The sequence below is a fragment of the Ovis aries genome, chromosome 8 (assembly GCF_016772045.2).
Source record: "Ovis aries strain OAR_USU_Benz2616 breed Rambouillet chromosome 8, ARS-UI_Ramb_v3.0, whole genome shotgun sequence".
Lineage (NCBI taxonomy): Eukaryota > Metazoa > Chordata > Mammalia > Artiodactyla > Bovidae > Ovis > Ovis aries.
This window is the reverse complement of record NC_056061.1, coordinates 58,026,703-58,047,962: the sequence shown is the minus strand read 5'-3', so window position 1 is coordinate 58,047,962 and position 21,260 is coordinate 58,026,703. Positions and strand designations below refer to the sequence as shown.

General features: G+C 38.6%; 1 protein-coding gene and 2 pseudogenes across 1 annotated transcript; all 3 read left to right on the top strand.

Moving 5' to 3' along the window:
• The first annotated feature begins 1,073 nt into the window (after positions 1-1,073).
• On the top strand, positions 1,074-2,628 carry LOC101103730 (trace amine-associated receptor 7a-like; annotated as a pseudogene).
• A 5,475-nt stretch (positions 2,629-8,103) lies between these two features.
• Positions 8,104-9,147, top strand: LOC101103482 (trace amine-associated receptor 6). The gene has a single exon (XM_004011332.4). The coding sequence runs from the start codon at positions 8,110-8,112 to the stop codon at positions 9,145-9,147; it is 1,038 nt and encodes a 345-aa protein (XP_004011381.3). The 5' UTR covers positions 8,104-8,109.
• Positions 9,148-16,125: 6,978 nt separating this feature from the next.
• Positions 16,126-17,159, top strand: LOC101119225 (trace amine-associated receptor 7a-like; annotated as a pseudogene).
• Positions 17,160-21,260: the final 4,101 nt, after the last annotated feature.

Sequence of the window (21,260 nt, the reverse complement as noted above, 5' to 3'; positions counted from 1 at the left end):
TTCCTACAATAGATCGCTCCTTAGCAAATAATTGGAAATGCATGCCTAACATACCAAATAAATGGATGACTATTGTACAAACACTGAACTGAGGTGTTGGAAACAGTCTATTCTATACCTTGATTGCAGGGGGACTTACATGGGTGGATACAGTTACCATAATTCCACAAGCTGTTCACTTTAAAAGTGTGAAAATTTCAAATACAAACTACACCTCAGATTTAGAAAGCTGGTTTTGTAAAATGACCAGAAGTCACTTATCCGAAAAAAAATTTTTCAAGTCTAAGTTGAGTTCTGTTCTAGAGCTCTAAGAGAAGAATTTGTCAATGGTAAAATTCATAGTATAATATAGGAATATTCACATTCCAAAAATATATTTTTCATATTATTTCTTTAATATATTCCCAACAGTTCCCATTTAGAAACAACAAAATTCCTCCCTCTCCAAAATAAAAACCTTAGCAGGAAGAGCTTTTAAGGTGTGCTTACTCTTCCTTCATGTATTTCTATGAGGAAACATTTTGGATTCTCCACGTTCAGTTTTCCAAATAAGAATTATTAAAACTAAACTGAAACAGTCTAGATTTTAATATAATTCTGTATTTAATCTCTTTACCCAAACTAGAACTGTAAGAGCTTAAGAACTTCTTCGAAAGACTTCTAGTGACAAATGGGAATCAACAACCAGTGGTCCTTACAAAATGAAAATTGAGTCACCCATACTTAGTAAGAATAAACAATACGGCTTTCAAACCTTGAGTGAGTTTTTAAGGAGACTATTCCCATTTCTATTTCATGAAAAGGTCAAATGTCATCAGAAAATTAGTAGGGCATAAAATTATTTTTAGCATAAACACAATCATGGTTTAAAATTTCCTTTCTTTCTACACCTTCCACTATGGGGATACAATCTTAAGTGTTTTGGGTATTGGAATCATGTGGCTCCTCTCCTGAGGGGATAGAGTGTTTGGGGCATTATCCTTGCTCTGATAAATTAGGAAAAGGGTCCTATAAAGTGTAGCATTTGAACAAGCATCATATAACAGCTTCTTGAAGACCAGCACTTCTCAGACATGAAGGACCAGGTAATGCAAAGGAATACATTTTTTTAATTTAAATAATTTAATGATTTAAGTTAACTGTTAATGCATTTGTAAGTGAATTATTTTACAAGATATGAATCACCTTCTAAACATGAAAGTAAGGATTTGGGGACTTCCCTAGTGGTCCAGTGGTTAAAAATCTGCCTTGCAAGGGAGGCAATATGGGTTTCATCCCTGGTGGGAGAACTAAGATCCCACATGCTGCAGGGCAGCTAAACCCACACACTGCAAGTACTGAGTCCACAAGCCACAACTAGGGAGTCCATGCCATGCAACAAAAGATTGCACATGGTGCAACTAAGATGCGATACAGCAAATAAATAATTTTTAAAAAATAAAATAAAGATTTGCACTTACAAAGAAATGGAGACAGAATATGCTGGCAATTACTAACATATTGTATTTATCTTTTTTTTTTTTTTTAAGGACTTTGAAAACTGGCATGACATCCTGGGCCACAGAGGGTGACAGGTTTCCAGGTATCAAATCGGAGAATCATGAGCAGTGCGTCTCCTGCTGCAGCTGTGCAGCTCTGCTATGAGCACCTGAACGGATCCTGTGTGAAAACCCCCTACTCACCAGCTCCCCGCCTCATCCTGTACACAGTGTTCAGCTTTGGAGCTGTGCTGGCTGTATTTGGAAACCTCTTGGTAATGATTTCCATTCTCCACTTCAAGCAGCTGCATTCTCCAGCCAATTTCTTGATCACCTCCCTGGCCTGTGCAGACTTCTTGGTGGGAGTGACTGTGATGCCCTTCAGCACAGTGAGGTCGTGGAGAGCTGCTGGTACTTTGGGGAGAGTTACTGTCAACTACACTCTTGTTTTAATGGGTCATTCTGTTACGCTTCCATCTACCACTTGTGCTTTATCTCTCTGGACAGGTACATTGCCGTCACTGACCCCCTGGTCTATTCAACCAGGTTCACTGTGTCTGTTTCTGCCATGTGTATTGTCTTCTCTTGGCTCTTTCCCATTATTTATACTTTTTCCCTTCTTGGCACAGGAGCGAATGCAGCTGGGCTGGAGGATCTAGTAAGTGCTCTCACCTGTGTGGGAGGCTGTCAAATTGCAGTGAATCAGAGTTGGGTATTGGTGAATTTTCTATTATTTTTCATCCCCACCCTTGTGATGATAGTTCTTTACTCCAAGATTTTCCTCATTGCTAAACAGCAGGCTAGAAAAATTGAGAATCTGAGCAGTAAGACTGGGCGATGCTCAGACAGCTACCAAGACAGAGTGGCCAGGAGGGAGAGAAAGGCAGCAAGAACCCTGGGCGTCGCAGTGCTGGCGTTTCTCATCTCCTGGCTGCCTTACTTCCTGGATTCCATCACTGATGCCTTCCTAGGTTTCATCACTCCCACATATGTTTATGAAATACTGGTTTGGATTGCTTATTATAACTCAGCTATGAACCCCTTGATTTATGCTTTCTTTTATCCTTGGTTTCGAAAAGCCATCAAACTCATTATCACTGGCAAAGTCTTGAGAGAGAATTCCTCAACAATAAATTTGTTTTCTGAATAGGTTTGGTCTTAGTTTGGGAAAACTGCAAATAGACTTACATTGGACAGATAATGAGAAGAAAAAAGTTGATTGTAAAAGTCCAATTTTTGTAATGTAAAATAACTAAATTGTAGTTCAACCCTGACCCAAATGCTTAAATTCAAGTTCATAATTCTTTGATAAATATAACATCAAAACCTATTTGTAATGGGGACAGCACAGCTTTGGAACCAGAAATGCCTGGATGGCAATACCCATCCTGCTGTTGAACACTTGGATGATGTTATGTGATCTTGGGTGGCTTGGCTCTTTCTGAAATTCATGGTATTTCTCTGGTTAATAACCTCTCCCTTGTAGTAGTCATGACCAAATTTACGAGAATACAAGTGAAGGACCTTTATATTTGTTAATACAAATCCTTCTTTCAATTACCTTATATTAGTTCAATCTCTGCCTAAATCTTCTGTTTCTTCCTTTGTATTATTTTTCTATTAAAATGTTAATACAACCACTTAATGACGTGGTGCCTCCTTGCTCAGGGAGGGCAAAGCAGTGGGTCTGCACTGTTAGGTGTTGAGATTTGTGATTCCCACATTGTGGTTTCAGAGTCAGGTAATACCAATCAAGTGGTCACTGTGTTAACTATAATACCAATTCAGTTATGTACAATGGGAAAGATAATTTGCATCATAGCATTTATTTATTCAGTGAGCTTCTTCCTTATTAGTAAGTCTGCTCATAAAATTATATTAGAGTTTAGAACCAGTTAGCAGATGTTTAAAGCAGGGTTTTAAGACTGTCATTCATTATGTTACTCTATTTTCAGATTAATTTATTCCGTATTCATTTAGTTGTGCAGTGTTCTAAAAGTAATTTACAGTGGATTTTGAGGACACACTTGAAAGCGTAGCTTAAAAGTGTGCACAAAAGAGGAAAGAAAACTGAAGTGAAGGCACAGAATGAAGCCAAGACAGAGGCTGTGAAACGCATTTTCTTATGTCCCACAAACTCAGTTCTAAGGCAAAAAAAAAAAGAATTAGTTCTGCAATTAACAGTGGATAAATAAAGCCAATTATTTCAGAGAATTATTCTTGATACTAAGACTGGAGGGTTCAAATAGACATCAAGATTTTAAAATCAGATTATGATATCTTTGGGGCAGGAGAGAATATACATCAAAGTATTCTTGCTATATTTTAAAAATTTCTAGCTTGATGTAAATCAACATTATCTATTAGCACATTATTTCTGACTACCATTACACAAATACTTTGAATTGGTAAACATTTCTAGAAATAGTGTATTATTTCTAATTATACTGTTTCTGGAGAAGGAGATGGCAACCCACTCCAGTATTCTTGCCTAGGAAATGCCATGGACAGAGGACCCTGGCGGGCTCCATGGGGTCACAAAGGGTCGGAAATGACTTAGTGACTGAGCATACTGTTTCCATCTGATTTTACAGATAATGAAAGGCACCCTAGCCTGCATGGTATCAGTTTATACACATTTTTTCAGTTCTAACACAGTGTAATGAATTTATTTTGATTCGTGTGGTTTCAATATAGTAATTTTCCTATATAATCTTGTTTTGCAATCTACTGATGGAATGCAATTTATGTTTCATGGCAGGAGAAGAAAATTTAAGCGTAACATACTCCCTGCCCGTTTTGTTGTTCAGTCACATTGGCAGGCAGATTCTTTACCACTGAGCCATCTGGGAAGTCCACTTTATATATAGAAATTGTGTGTATGTCAATCTCAGTCTTCCAGTTTATCCTTCCACCACTTATACCCTGGTATTATAAGTTGTTTTCTGTGTCTGTAACTTTATAAAATACCACTTTTACTATTAAAAAGACTAATGTATCAGGATGGTGGTTCTTAGAAACATAGAGTTCAGAAATAATAAAGATGGTGAAAAATTCAAGGAACCCACAGATAATTTCTGAGTGTTAACTTTGCCAACCAAGGACATCACAAAAAGCAACAAGAGCAGCAAGGACAATCATATATACTTTGCAATACTTTCATAAAAGAAAAGTGTGCTTTACTTTGGGAGGAATCTAGCTCCTCATTATGGAGATCTAGGGGTCCGTCCAGGTTTTACACAGAAAAAGCTTCAGGTCTCCCACCCCATTCTGCTTCTAGACCACAGCTAGACTTCTCTCTCTCCCTCTTTTGCTCTTTCTATACTTTTGGTGTGATATTTCTTTCTCATTAAGTTTCTCTATGCTAAAAAAAGGTCTGAAAACCCCAACTATAGTTTCATTCATTTTCTATTTTCTTTCTCTGAGTATATATTCTATTTGCTGTTATTGTTTTTAGTTGTAAGTCTTGTCTGACACTTTTACAACCCCATGCACTATAGCCCACCAGGCTCCTCTGTCTAAGGGATTTCTCAGGTAAGAACCCTGGAGCGGGTTGCCATTTCTTTCTCCAGGGATCTTCCTATCCCAGGGATAGAACCCGCATCTCCTGCGTTAGCAGGCAGATTCTTTTCCACTGAGCAACCAAGGAAGCCCATGTATTACATTAAAAGTCTACAATATTGCAGCAGCATTTTGGGTTTATTCTGTTGGTAGGAACTTTACCGTCCCCACCTGCCTGTCTAGGTGGTCACTACTCTCTCACACAAAGGTCTTCACCTTTGTAATACTTCTCACAGTTTTTATTCATACATCCATTTATCTGCTTACTTGTTGAAGGTTTGTTCTCCTTTCAAGATTGAAAGTTTCATGAAGAAAGGGGTCATATCTGTTTGTTCACTGCTTTGTATCCAGCTCCTGGCACTCAATAAATATGTCTTGGATTAAAGAATTAATTGTTGAATAAATTTAAAATAATGGAGGGAGATAAAGTTATTTCTGTACCCCAAATGACAAGTGATACTTGTAATACTTGTGATCATATGATACTTCTTTTTTGCCTAGAATCATAGTTCTAAGTAAGGCAGATCCACTGATATATTGGGTTCAGACAGTAAAGAATCCATCTGCAATGAGGGAGACCTGGGTTCAGTCCCAGGGTTGGAAAGATCCCCTGGAGAAGGAAATGGCTACCCACTCCAGGATTCTGGCCTGGAGAATTCCATGGACAGAGGAGCCTGGCATGGACAGAGGAGTCCATGGGTTTGCCAAGATTCAGACACGACTGCGCTCATTTCACTCATTCCCTCTCTGATACATTTGCCCCTCAGAGGACACTTCTCAGTGTCTGGAGATATTTTTGGCTTTCACAATTAAGGAGATTTTACTGGCATCTAGTAGCAAGGATGCTGCTAGATGTCCTTCAATATACAGGACAGATCCCACATCAGAACTTATCAGGGCTCAAATGTCAATAGTGCTGAAGCTGAGAAAGCCTGCTGCTGCTGCTTCTGCTGCTAAGTCACTTCAGTCGTGGCTGACTCTGTGCGACCCCACCAGGCTCCGCTGTCCCTGGGATTTTCCAGGCAAGAGAACTGGAGTGGGTTACCATTGCCTTCTCCAATGCATGAAGGTGAAAAGTGAAAGTGAAATCACTGTCGTGTCCGACTCTTCACAACCCCGTGGACAGCAGCCTACCAGGCTCTTCCATCCATGGGATTTCCAGGCAAGAGTATTGGAGTGGGTTGCCATTGCCTTCTCCGTGAGAAAGCATAGCCTACACCTTTGTTGATTTAAGTAACTGATTATTTTACAAAATCAAACTCTCAGAATACATTAGGAAGAAGCTAAGAGATCATTAAGAATATTTTGTGTATGTGTGATTAGGAGTCAAATGGCCAGATGAATTAATAATAATTCCTATGGCACAATTCAAAAGAACAAGTCCAGATATATCTTCAAAATCAGTGGCCCTACAGTGGCCAGAGTCTGAAATCTTGCTTGAAGAAGGCTGGATAATACTTTCTTTTGCTCTGCTCTGTTCCGACATTCCAAGGGTGGGAAATAACCAAGAAATGCATTGCTATGTTTAAGTTTTCTGTTCATTACTCCTTAGTTGACATTTTTTAACACAAGGGACAGAAAGTTCTATCACTTGGATTCACAAATGACTGAATCACTCGGAGAGTTTATGTGTGGACTTCTCAAGTGGATGAGGAGACACTATAGATCCACTTCCAATGATGTCTTTTTTTTTCCAAGAGATTCATGTTCATTTTATTTTTTTCTTTTTAAAATCTATTATTATTATTATTACTTTACAATATTGTATTGGTTTTGCCACACATCAACATGAATCTGCCATGGGTTTACATGTGTTCCCAATCCCGATCACCCCTCCCACCTCCGCCCCCCACATCATCCCTCCGGGCCATCCCAGTGCACCAGCCCCAAGCATCCTGCACCCTGCATCGAACCTAGACTGGCAATTCATTTCTTATATGATATTATACATGTTTCAATGCCATTCTCCCAAATCATCCCACCCTCCCCCTCTCCCACAGAGTCCAAAAGACTGTTTTATACATCTGTGTCTCTTTTGCTGTCTCACATACAGGGTTATCGTTACCATCTTTCTAAATTCCATATATATGCGTTAGTATACTGTATTGGTGTTTTTCTTTCTGGCTTACTTCACTCTGTATAATAGGCTCCAGTTTCATTCACCTCATTAGAACTGATTCACATGTATTTTTTTTAATGATGTCTTGAGAAGGGAACACATCGTTTCTCTAAGAGCACTGACAGTCGAGTAGTTCAGAAATGTGGACATGTCTAAATACCCTGGTGGTTTTTTTTAATGTTTTCCTGAAGTGTAATTCATCCAAGTCAAGTTGCGCACCCTGTATGCTACCTTTTCTGTTTGTTAGTAGCCAGCGCACAGGCAAAAATCAGTTCTTATTGGGAGAGAAAGGCTAAGCATCGACTCACAGTGCCTGTACCTTGTGATACCTCTGTAACAAAAATCCAATAAGACGATCCCAGCAGGACTAAAAATAGGGGGAAAGTCCAAGTGTTAGGAGAAAAAAAATCTTGAGCTCAAGAAACATAATGGCCTAATTAAAACAGTTGTTTGTGCAGTAGCTTTCTTAACACTCACTACTGAAAATAAACTTCCAAGTTCACACCTTGCACTACAGGGATTCCATCTAGGGATTTTCCTATTGATGGCATTTATATATCTGGAAGGGCTATATGCTTTAGGCGGTAAGGCACATAAACCTAACAGGAGTTGATGCTATAATTACTTCCCATATCAGTGCCTGTTGCAAAGAGGAACTCTGAAGGTAAAATTTTTTTAAAGATATTTAAGACCAAAAGGGAATTTTATCAATCTAAGCTTTAGTTAGTTGAAATTCACTCCCAGTGACTTTGTCCAATGTAAATTTTTTGCATTTTATTCTGTTACTGAACTTATCTAAGATTTATAATAAAAAGGAAAATTGAAAAAACAATAGTACTAATGTCTGATAATTTCCTCAGGCATCCTACTGTATGTATGATTTCCTCCAGAAGCATTGAAAGTCCATGGAAATCAAGAAGGACAGAGTTCTTTGAGTGTAAAGGGCAGATCATGAGCAGCAACTCATCCCCCAGTGCAGCTGTGCAGCTCTGCTATGAGCACTTGAACGGATCTTGTGTGAAAACCCCCTACTCACCCACGTCCCGCGTGATTCTATACATGGTGTATGGCTTTGGGGCTGTCCTGGCCGTGTTTGGAAATCTCCTGGTAATGACTGCCATCCTTCATTTCAAGCAGCTACACTCACCAACCAATTTTCTCATCGCCTCTCTGGCCTGTACAGACTTTCTAGTGGGAGTGACTGTGATGCCCTTCAGCATGGTCAGGTCCGTGGAGAGCTGCTGGTACTTTGGGCAAAGTTTCTGTGCTTTGCACACATGCTGTGATGTGGCATTTTGTTACTCTTCTCTCTTCCACCTGTCCTTCATCTCCATCGACAGGTACATTGCTGTTACTGACCCTCTGGTCTATCCCACCAAGTTCACGGTGTCTGTGTCAGGGATATGCATCAGCATCTCCTGGATCCTGCCCCTTACTTACAGTGGTGCCGTGTTCTACACGGGTGCCAATGAGAATGGGCTAGAGGAATTGTCTAGTGTCCTCAACTGTGTAGGAGGCTGTCAGACAGTTATAAATCAAAACTGGGTGTTGGTACATTTTCTATCCTTCTTTATACCTACTTTTGTTATGCTAATTCTCTACAGTAATATTTTCCTTGTGGCCAGACAACAGGCTAAAAAAATTGAAAATACCGGTAGTAAAAGAGAGTCATCATCAGACAGTTACAAATCCAGAGTAGCCAAGAGAGAGAGGAAAGCAGCTAAAACCCTGGGTATCACGGTCATAGCATTTATGATTTCATGGTTACCATACAGTATTGACTCATTAATCGATGCCTTCATGGGCTTCATAACCCCGGCCTATATTTATGAGATTTGCTGTTGGTGTACTTACTATAACTCAGCCATGAACCCCTTGATCTATGCTTTATTTTACCCTTGGTTTAGGAAAGCCATCAAAGTCATTGTGAGTGGGCGGGTTTTCAAGAACGGTTCTGCAAGCATGAATTTGTTCTCTGAACAAATGTAAGCCATTGGGTTGAAGAAGTTGAAGGTATCTTCACATTTTACACATGAATGAATTTTTAAAAATCAAGTAAGATTGTTACTTCAGAGAAAACAAATTGCTTTTCCAGTTTAATTGGATAAATCAATGTGTCAGTCTGTTAGGATGTGCATTTCCCTTTTGCTTCTTCAAAAATATTTATTTGACTAATAAATGTTAAGCCCATTATTGTTGACTGCTGTAGAATGCGCCATTGCCCATTCCCTGCAGTCATTCCCCACCTTTTTTCTCTTATTCCATTGACTCTTCCCTTTGCAACCTGTAAATATGTCTGTTGCCTTTTATTTCTTTTTTCCCTTACAAACTGATCTACCCATTTGCAATTTATCAAAAATTTCTGTGATGAACTTTCTCCAGTTTGCTGCTTTTCTTGCTTTGATTATTTTCCCAGGGAATTTTTTTGGGATTCAGTTAAAAGTATTATGTTTAAGTCTGCATGGTGTCTGTGTCAGGAACTGGCTTCAGCATCTTCTACATCCTGCCCCTGGCATACAGTGGTGCCAAGCTTACACAGATCTCAGAGATGATGGGATGGAGGGATTAGTAAGTGCTGTCTGCTTGATAAGTGATTTTCAACCTGTTTAAATCAGTTTTGGATATTGATAGAATTTCTATTATTTTTCACACCTGGCTTTGTTAAGATGCTACTGTACAGAAATATTATTCTTATGGTTAGAAAGCAGACTAAAAAGATGGAAAATATTACTAGAAAATAAATTTGTTACCAGAGACTCACAAGATCAGAGTGGCTAAGAGACAGAGAAAAGCAGTTAAAAGCCTGGGCTTCACAATGTAGCACTTTTGGTCTCACGATTACTCGATGTACCTGATCCATTCATTGATTCTTTAAGTTTTATCACACTTCATATGCTTATGAGATACTTTGTTGGTTCAGTTATTGCAAATTGCCCTAAATCATTTGATTTATGCTTCATTTATCATTGGTTTGGGAGAGCAATAAAACTTATTAAACTGGCAATATTAAAAGACATTTTATGAATTATAAAACTAACTTCTAAAGCCTAAATTTCAGATCGATGATTTGAAAAATTTTAAGTTGATCTGGTGATATATTGGAAATTTCTATAGTGATTATTGCATGAAATATAGACTTGAAAATGATCATTTTGTTGAGGAGGAGACATGGTACCTCGACTTTAGCAGCTTCACTTTTATATGTTTACATATTTTGAAAAGTGAACATCCTTTGAGCATTTGATAGAGCCATGTTATTTAGTAGTGGTCGACACAGTGGTCATAATTCTAGTTTCCTCAAATCTTCACACCACCCTGCTCTGTCAGTTGTTATTTCTTCTTTCAAGCCTGGTGCTGTTTTACCTTTCCTACCACTGAACTTTTTTTTCATTTTCATGTTTCTTTCTTCTCTGTTCCTTGTTAATGTCAGGTTGTTCTGTGGACTCAGTTCGCATTTATCTTGAGCAAATTGATTCTTGGTGTCCAGTTTTCTAGAGCTCCTAAAGGTCTCTGAGACATATCCATCAGCCATCAGACTCAGGATGAGATTCATGTTTTATTTTCTTAAGAGATATTTTGTAAATGTAGGAATAACCATTAGCCAAAGGGAAGCCCAGTTTCTATCATAGTTGCATCCCTTTATGTAACCGTTTTCTCATTTCATGAAGTTTGTTGTTTTACCTTCCAACTCATGATAGAGAGCAATTGTTGGTTATCTTTCCTTCTATAGGTACTATTTGGAGATTATACACTGTTCATGATAAAAAAAAATACTACTATTATCTATGTTATTGGAAAAATATGTAATTTAGAAATGTTGTATAAAACTTTTTGAAAAATTCTTAAGGATCTTGCTTGATGTATTTCACAAAATCAAAACTGATTTTTTCCAGATGTTAAAAAACCAGAAGAAAACACATATATATTTTTAACTTTATTGGTGGAATCATGACAAAAAATCCATATGGATTCAGGCACTTAATTTTTAAACTTCAAAGAAAAAGAACACCATGTTAAGGAAAAACAGACAAAGTTTTGGTAGCATGCATGATGAAGAATTAGTAGATTTAAAAATGTAAAAGCAATTTACACAATAGAAAGATGGAGACAAATGTCCCACTAAACAAATAAACAGGAAATTTTACAGAGGCATGGCTAATAAATACATTAAAATGTCCAATGTACAAATAATTTTAAAAGTTAGTTAAAATGTAATAAAGTTTCATGTCTTGAATTGGAAGGACAGCATTGAAAGGATCATTAATATCAGATTAATTAGATTCTGAGAAGTTGAGCGCACTGCTGAGAGTTGGGTATGTTCTTATAGGAAAAACACAATTTAATACCTCTTCTCTTAGAGGAAAATTACAACATTTATATAAAATTTCAAATCACATGTCACTTGACTCTGTAGTTCCATTTCTGCCAAGCAAGCCTAAGAAGATAGAGTCAGGCAAGGAAGGAAACATGACAAGGATATTCACTGTATATCTCAATTATAGATTGAAATAAACTAGGATTGATATGGTGTAGATTAAATCAATTATGTTCTACTTTTGAAATGGAACATTATAAAACCATTAAAAAGAACAAATGCCCTGTAACAATTAACAAGGTAAGACAACCACAATATATTTTTTTCACTAAAATCCAAAGAAAACAGGAGCGAAAAAATCTGACCTAGATTATAAAACAATATATGGACTATGTCCCCATATTACACTTTTACAAAATGTAATTTTATGTATAACAGACAGTGTCTGTGTTTGGGGAGGGGGATTTACTTTGTAATTTAGCTTTATCATTTTAATGTTTGTGATTAAAATACATAGGTTAAAATTGATATTAATAATACCACCTTTATTTTTATCTAAGCATCATCAGCTTTATCTGTGTGCTTGCTTGTTTTATTTGGGAAGGGAATATCTTTTGAGAATATATCTTTGGTATATTTTTGTCTTATCTAATGAAACTATGACATGGGTACATTAGTATATTTTAGTAACTGCACCTTATATAAAGTATCTATGGAATTATATCTTAATATTTTTAAGTATTTTTATGGTTTTCTTTCAGCAGATCTTTAATATGCTCCAACTCTTCTTGTCTATATTAATGACCTGCTGTCTTTAGGAGCGATGGAAGCTACCAAGAGTCATGATCCAACATTCCACTTGTGCTTTATTTCTATTTTTCAGGTCATTTCTTGAAAAGTGATAAACAAGCACAGTAGATGTGTTGAGTAGAGGCACATATTTTGAGAAGCGACTTCACCTCCCAGCGAGGCTGGAAGGAGCATTTCCCCTCTAGAAGGGGAATGTTGCCCAGTCTGCCCCTTGCTGTTTAGTCACTAAGTCTTGTCTTTTCTTTTGTGACCCCGTGAACAGAGGAGCCTGGTGGGCTACAGTACCTGGGATCTCCCAGGCAAGAACACTGCCGTGGATTACCATTTCTTTCTTCAAGGAATCTTCCTGACCCAGGGATCAACCCGCATTCCCTGCACTGGCAGGCGAATTCTTTGGTAAAGCGTCTGTCTGCAATGCGGAAGACCTGGGTTCAATCCCTGCGTCAGGAAGATCCCCTGGAGAAGGAAATGGCAACCCACTCCAGTACTCTCACCTGGAAAATTCCATGGACAGAGCCACCAGGAAAGATTATAAATCTGCCCCTTAGGGTAGGAAAATGCATTCCTCAGAAGACAGACCTCAAAGAACACCCACAGATACTAATGTGAGACCAAGCTCTCTGAAGATGGATGACACTGTGGGGATAAAGGTCACAATCCCTATATTTACTGAGGTATTTTTCTTGTACCTGGTGCAATGTGAAACTCTAAGTAGATGTAAGAGTATTGCAGAAAAATAAATCCTCCCTAGCATCCCTGAGCAGGTGAAGCGAAGATTTGTATCTGTTCCTACGGGTATTTCATGTCCTCTCCCCTCCTACCCACTGACCTCTGCAGAAATCCAAACAGCTTGGCAAAAAGAGGCGGGTGTGGTCAGCTTGTGTGCAGGTCTCCTTGAGTTCATGCCACTCCCCACACTGCGCCTGCGCTGCAGCTGCTCTCAGCCTTACGAATGCGTCCAGCCCCCATCTCGGAGCCTCAAAACACACTCCCCTCTCGCCGGGGGAAACCCTTCTCTGTTTTTACTTTAAATATCTCCTTGACCCTCTCAACCTATCTTTATAGTTACCTGCTTGGTAAAATTGCCTGTGGCTACAGTTCCCTTGCTTCATTGTGCTGACCTCCACTGCACTCTGTGTATCCGAGCCGTCACCACATTGAGTTGTCATTACTTGTTCACATGTTGGCCTCTCACATGGAGTTAGAGAAGTAAGATAAAGTACAATGGATAAGCTTTGATTTATTCCAAAATCTTTTAAGTGGATAGACAGTCCATCAGGAGGAAAGAAAGATTTGGAGCAAACTGGAACACTCATAGCCTGCTGGCGGGAGTATAAAATGGTCCAGTTACTTTATTTATTTATTTTTTGCTCTTTTTCTTTTTTTTTTAAATTTATTTTACTTTACAATACTGTATTGGTTTTGCCATGCATTAACATGAATCTGCCATGGGTGTACACATGTTCCCAATCCTGAACCCCCTCCCACCTCCCTCCCCATACCATCTCTCTGGGTCATCCCAGTGCACAATGGAGTATTACTCAGCCATTAAAAGAATACATTTGAATCAGTTCTAATGAGGTGAATGAAACTGGAGCCGATTATACAGAGTGAAGTAAGCCAGGTCCAGTTACTTTAGAAGATATTATATGCTTTCTTGCAGAGTTGAACCTACACTTCCCAATATGACAACCCCAAGCTGAACAGTCTGAATATTTATTAACTAGTCAGACATGACTGAGCAACTGGACAACAACAAAATATGGATAAAATAATTGTGGAATATTCAGACAACATAATTACATTTAGCAATAACAAGGAATGAGCTGAAAATGTACTCAGACATGGATGAAACTCACAGACATTGACCTGACTGAAATAAGCCAGACACCAAAGAGGACAAACTTTGTGCTCTTTTCATAAAAGATTTTTAGGCCTTGAAAATTAATCTCTAGCCGTAGAATGGAGATCAGCGTTTTCCCTAGGACAGGGAAAAGGAAATGTGGGGTGAGATTAACTATAAAAGGGCCTGAGGAGAACTGTCAGGGTGTTGCTTTCTACCTTGGTTGTGGTGGTGAATATAAGGGTGGATATGTTTATCATGTCATCAGTCCGTGCATGCTAAAAATGTAAACTTTTCAAATTTATGTTATGCCTTAATATGAAAAAGCTGGTTTTTAAACATAGAAGTCATTCCTCAGAAAACACTTTTTAAAAAAAATAATTCTATTTGTGCAGTCTTTGGCTGTGCTGCGTCTTCGTTGCTGCGCAGGCTTTTCTCCAGTTGCAGCCAGCAGGGGCTATTCTCTAGCTGCCGTGCACAGTCCCCTCATCACCGTGGCTTCTCTTGTTGCAGAGCACGTGGTGCGTGAGCTTCAGTAGCTGCAGCACACGGCCTCAGTGGTTGCAGCTCCCGGCCTCTAGAGCCCAGGCTCAGTAGTCGTGGTGCTGGGACTCAGTTGCTCCATGGCCTCTGGGATCTTCCCCGATCAGGGATCGAACCTGTGTCTCCTGCGCTGGTAGGCAAATTCTTTACCACGGAACCATTAGGGAAGCCGCAAAAAAAACATTTTTGGAAAAACTAAGGTGAGATCTGTTCTAGAATGCTGAGGGGAAAAGGAAATTTGTCAGTGGTATAATCCAGAGTATAACATAGGAATATCCACATTCCAAAAGTCCTTTCAATATTTTGTTTTTAAAGTATCTTGCATGCTGCTCCCACTGCAACGCCAACAACAGGAGCAGAAACACTGTTTTCTTTGTACCTACACTCCCTTTGCTGTTCCCTGAGGCAAACGCCTTGTATTCTGCTACCCAACTTTCCCAGGTCAGAATTTTTCAAAGTAAACCTGAAGCATTCAAGTATTTAACACATGATTATTTAACTTCTTTGAGCTTTTCAGCATGTGCTGTGGTAAATCCAACTGCCTATACAGGAGACATAAAACACACATATTAGATCCCTGGGTTGGGAAGATCCCCTGGTGAAGGAAATGGCAATCCACTCCAGTGTTCTCGCCTGGAAAATTCCATGGACAGAGGAGCTTGGTGGGCTATAACCCATGTGGTCACAAAGAAACACGACTGAGTGACTGAGCAACTGAGCCCACATATTTAATTTTTTTAATACAAATCAACACTGGTAGGGATAAAGAGTTTATTTGAGAGTTTTAGTGACATTCAACACAGAAATCATATACATAAAATGTTCTTTAAAAAAAGTGAAAAGGCGGTATTTAATAATAGCAAATAATATGACATTCAAATTCCACTCAAAGGTTTTAAAGGATAGGCACTATTCTGTTCCATGCAAAGCTAAAGTGTCATCAGGAAATTAGTAGAGCACAAACTTATTTTAGCATAAACATAATTGTTATTTAATTTTTTCTTTCTAAGCACCTTGAACTTATGGGGATTCAGTCTTAAGGGCTTTGGGGATTGAAATTGTTTAGTTACATTCCTGGGGGGAGAGAGTGTTTGGGGCATTATCATTGCTCTGATAAATTAGGAAAATAATACTAATAAAATGTGGCATTCGAACATGTATCCTGTAAAAGCTTCTTGAAGACAACCTCTCCTTTAATATGAAAAACTAGGGAAGATTTTTTTAAATTTAAATCAACAGCATTTTATACAATGTTGTAAATTAACTGCTTATTCATTTGGAAATTATCATTTTACAAGATGAGGATATAAATCACTTTCTAAACATGCATCTTTAGAAAGACAGAATACACTGGCAAGTGCTGACATTGTATTTATCTTTTCTTTAAGGACATTTTGAAAACTGGAATGACATCCTGGGCCACAGAGGGTGACAGGTTTCCAGGTATCAAATCGGAGAATCATGAGCAGTGCGTCTCCTGCTGCAGCTGTGCAGCTCTGCTACGAGCACCTGAACGGATCCTGTGTGAAAACCCCCTACTCACCAGCTCCCCGCCTCATCCTGTACACAGTGTTCAGCTTTGGAGCTGTGCTGGCTGTATTTGGAAATCTCCTGGTGATGATTTCTATTCTCCACTTCAAGCAGCTGCATTCTCCTACCAACTTCCTGATTGCTTCTCTGGCCTGTGCTGACTTCTTGGTGGGAGTGACTGTGATGCCCTTCAGCACAGTGAGGTCCGTGGAGAGCTGCTGGTACTTTGGGCAGCGTTACTGTCAACTCCACTCTAGTTTTGAAGGCTCATTCTGTTACACTTCCATCTACCACCTGTGCTTTATCTCTCTGGACAGGTACATTGCCGTCACTGACCCCCTGGTCTATCCAACCAGGTTCACTGTGTCTGTTTCTGCCATGTGTATTGCCTTCTCTTGGCTCTTTCCCATTATTTATACTTTTTCTCTTCTTGGCACAGGAGTGAATGCAGCTGGACTGGAGGATCTAGTAAGTGCTCTCACCTGTGTGGGAGGCTGTCAATTTGCAGTGAATCAGAGTTGGGTATTGGTGAATTTTCTATTATTTTTCATCCCCACCCTTGTGATGATAGTTCTATACTCCAAGATTTTCCTCATTGCTAAACAGCAGGCTAGAAAAATTGAGAATTTGAGCAATAAGACTGGGCAATGCTCAGAGAGCTTCCAAGACAGAGTGGCCAGGAGGGAGAGAAAGGCAGCAAGAACCCTGGGCGTCGCAGTGCTGGCGTTTCTCATCTCCTGGCTGCCTTACTTCCTGGATTCCATCACTGATGCCTTCCTAGGTTTCATCACTCCCACATATGTTTATGAAATACTGGTTTGGATTGCTTATTATAACTCAGCTATGAACCCCTTGATTTATGCTTACTTTTATCCTTGATTTCAAAAAGCCATCAAACTCATTATCACTGGCAAAGTCTTGAGAGCGAATTCCTCGACAGTAAATTTATTTTCTGGGTAAGCCCACATTTTAGATGGAGGAATTGAATATAGATTCACAGTGAACACATCATTGGGTAGAAAACGTAATCATATACATGCAAGATCTTGTAAAAGAATAAATTATGCTTCCAATATGACCTGAAGACTTAAATTCAGTTTCGTGATTCTTTGGTCAATATAACATAAAAACCTGGTTGTTATGGAAACAGCATGACCTTGGAGCCAGAAACGTGGCATTTTAACATTGAACTTGGGTTGCTACTTGTCTCTAGTAATTAATCCCTTCCTTGTAGCATTCTTGAGAAAATGTAAAAGAATGTATAGACAGAAACTGCAATGTCCTCCCTTTTATTACTTTATAATAGTTTAATCCCTGGTTATAGCTTCTCTTTATTCCTTTGAAATATTTTTAAAATTACTATTACAGTGTAAATGTAGCTGGGGAATACTTAGAGATATTCTGGCTCAGGGAGGGCAAAGCAGTGACTCTGCCTTGTCAGGTGTTCAGATTTGTGAGACCAGAAATATGATCTCAGAGTTGGGTAAAATCAACCCAGAGATTGACTATAATATCTGTCAAATTATTTGCTATGGGAAAGGTAATTGATGTCATTTGTTGAGTGGGCTACTTCCTGGTGATTGTCTGCTCATGAAATTTCGGCTGACTTTATACATTTTACCAGTTAACATATGTTTCAGAGCACGCATGAGTTTTTAACATTGTCATTTTTTTGTGTGTTTTATGTTAAATTAGCTTTCTGTTTTGTTCACTTTTGCATTGTTCCAAAGATTATTTATAAGGATTTTCAATGATATACATGAAAGCTCAAATTACAGATATGTTCTAAAAAATACAGAACTGAAATGAAGGATACAAAAAGATGACAGGGGCTGATAAATGCATTTTATATAACCCGCAAATTTGAAACTGAACAAGTTAAGCAATTCACATTGTATAGAAGCCAGTCAACTTTTCAGACATGGAGACTTGTTTTTGGTACCAAGACTAGAGAATGCTATATTCATGTATTTTTTAATAATTTTTTAAATAAACCACTTGATTCTATTCTAATTTTATTTTGCAGCAATCAGATATCAAGTTTGAAAAATCAGAACATCATATCATTGGGACAGGGATGAATATATATAAAAATATCCTTATTTATTTCTCTAATTTCTCTTTTAATGTGAATAATCATATATTAGGGATATCATTTCTGATTATTATTAAACAAATGCTTTCAGTTGGTAAACCTTTCCTGAGATTGTGTATTATTTCTGATTTAATGTACTTGTGAGAATCGCTCTCATCTTTACTTGATAGTTAAAGATGAAACAAATGATTTAAACGCACCCTAGACTGCTTAGTATTAGTTTACCCTCAACTCTTCAGTTCTGACAGTGAAAATTATCAATTCATTTAGATTTACCACTTTCAAAACTGCAATCTTTTTTGTTGCTCAGTCACTAAGTCATGTTTGACTTGTTGCAACCCCATGGACTGCAGCATACCAGGCTTCTCTGTCCTTCACTATCTTTCCAGAGTTTGCTCAAATTCATGTTCAATGAGTCCATGATGCTATCTAACCTCTGTCTCTGTCACCCCCTTCTCCTCCTGCCCTTAATCTCTCCTAGCATCAGAGTCTTTTCCAATGAATTGGCTCTTCCCATCAGGTGTGGGTCAGCTGGATAAGAATCTGCCTGCAATGTGGGAGATCTGGGTTCAATCCCTGGATTGGGAAGATCCCCTGGAAAAGGGAAAGGCTACCCACTCCAGTATTCTGGCCTAGAGAATTCCTCGAGTCTATAGTCCATGAGGTTGCAAAGAGTCAGACACGACAGAGACTTTCACTTCACATCAAGTGACCAGAGTATTGGTGCTTCAGCTTTAACATCAGTCCTTCCAATGAATATTCAGGGTTGATCTCCTTTAGGAATGACTGGTTTAATCTCTTTCTGTAACAGGATTGGTCCGCACATCAAGCAAACACAAACAATCTTGTTGTTTCCATTAATAACTATTTGGTTCCTTTGAGCCTCTTCTCCACAGCAAGACTTCTACTTTCAAAACATTTCAAAGCACTTGCATTTATCATGGCTTTTCCATGGATAAGCATCTTTATTTCATGGCTGTGCTGTGCAGTGATTTTGGTCCCCCACCCCATAAAATACCTGCTTATTTTTCCTATTCTATTTGCCATGAAGTGATGGAACCAGATGCCATGATTTTAGTTTTCTGAATGTTGACTTGTAAGCCAGCTTTTCACTCTTCTCTTTCACCCTCATCCATAAGCTCTATAGTTCCTTTTTACTTTCTGCCATTAGAGTGGTATCATCTGCATATCTGAGATTATTGACATTTTTCTTGGCAATCTTGATTTCAGTTTGTAATTCATCCATTCTGGCATTTCACAAGCCAGGTTTACACATGCCAGATGTACACATGCCAGTACATTCAGATGTACTCTGAATATAAGTTTAATAAGTTCCCTAACTGTTGCTTCTTGTCCTGCACACAGGTTTTTCAGGAGACAGATAAGGTGGTAAGGTATTCCCATCTCTTGAATAATTTCCCACAGTTTGCTGAACCATACAGTCAAAGGCTTTCATGAAATCAAAGAAGAAGTAGGTATTTTTTTGGACTCTCCTTGCTTTCTCTGTGATCCAAAAAATTTTGGCAATTTGATCTCTGGTTCTTCTGCCTTTTCTAAACCCAGTTTTTACATCCAGAAGTTCTCGGTTCACTGTTGAAGCCTAGCTTGAAGGATTTTGAGCATAACTTTACTAGAATGTTAAATGAACACAATTGTATGGTAGTACAATTCTCTGGTGAACATTCTCTGGCATTGCCCTTTTTTGGAATTGGTTTGAAAATTGACCTTTTCCAGTCCTGTGGCCACTGCTGAGTTTTCCAAATTTGCTGGCATATTAGTGCAGCACATTCACAGCATCATATTTAAGGATTTGAAATAGCTCAGCTGGAATTCCGTCACCTCCACTAGCTTTGTTCATTGTAATACTTCCTAAGGCCCAATTGACTTCTCACTGCAGGATGTCTGGCTGTAGGTGACTGACGACACCATCATGGTTAATCCCAGTCATTAAGGCCTTTTATATATAGTTCTTCTGTGTATTCTTGCCACCTCTTCTTAATATCTTCTGCTTCTGTTAGGCCCTTACCATTTCTGTCCATTATTGTGCCCATCCTTGTGTGAAATGTTCCCTTGATATCTCCTATTTTCTTGAAGAGATCTCTAGTCTTTCCCAGTCTATGGTTTTCCTCTATTTCTTTGCATTGTTCATTTTGAAAGGTCTTCTAATCTCTCTTTGCTATTCCTAGAACTCTGCATTCAGTTGGTATAGCCTCTTTGCTTTTGCCTCTTCTTAGCTATTTGTGAAACCTCCTCAGACAACCACTTTGCCTTCTTTAGTGCGGTAACTTTCTCTAATCCTGTGCCACAAGATATAGAGAAATCATACTTCCTCGTTTTAAAAATGAAAAAGCTAAAATCAAAGTTTAAAAGTCTGCTGAATATCTTAGGGCTTCTGGATTCAAATAAGCACTCTAACATCTAGTTTAATGCATTTATACTTGTCCTTCTTTTGTTTTAGTAAACTTTCACATCTATTAGACAAAACATTCAGTTTTACCACTTCCTTTCCTAGGTCAACATTCAATTCTGTCTATAATTATAAATATTTTAGAACTTTCTTATTAAGAAAACAACAAGCACTTGCCCTCATTTCTCTCTTCTGTAATTTACTCTGGCTGTAGGTGGACTAGTCTATTGGCCTTTGCTTCAGCGAACACTTATTGAGTGTTTCTGGTGTGTAACACATGAACTTTGGAACTGGCAGGGTACGACGATAAAAACAATCTAACCCTAAGAGTGCTTTGTCTAAGTTATGCATCTTTCATTGTGCGCTTGGGACCACCTTATCTCCCCCACTCAATCTTCACAACAACTCTATGCACAAGGGAATATTATTACTATATTATTTTTATTTTACATCATAAATGAGGAACCTGGGGTATAAAGAAGTGAGTCTCATGACCAAGGTGGCATATTCATTAAACAATAGAGCCAGTATTCTGGCTTTCCAGGTGGTGCTAGTGGTA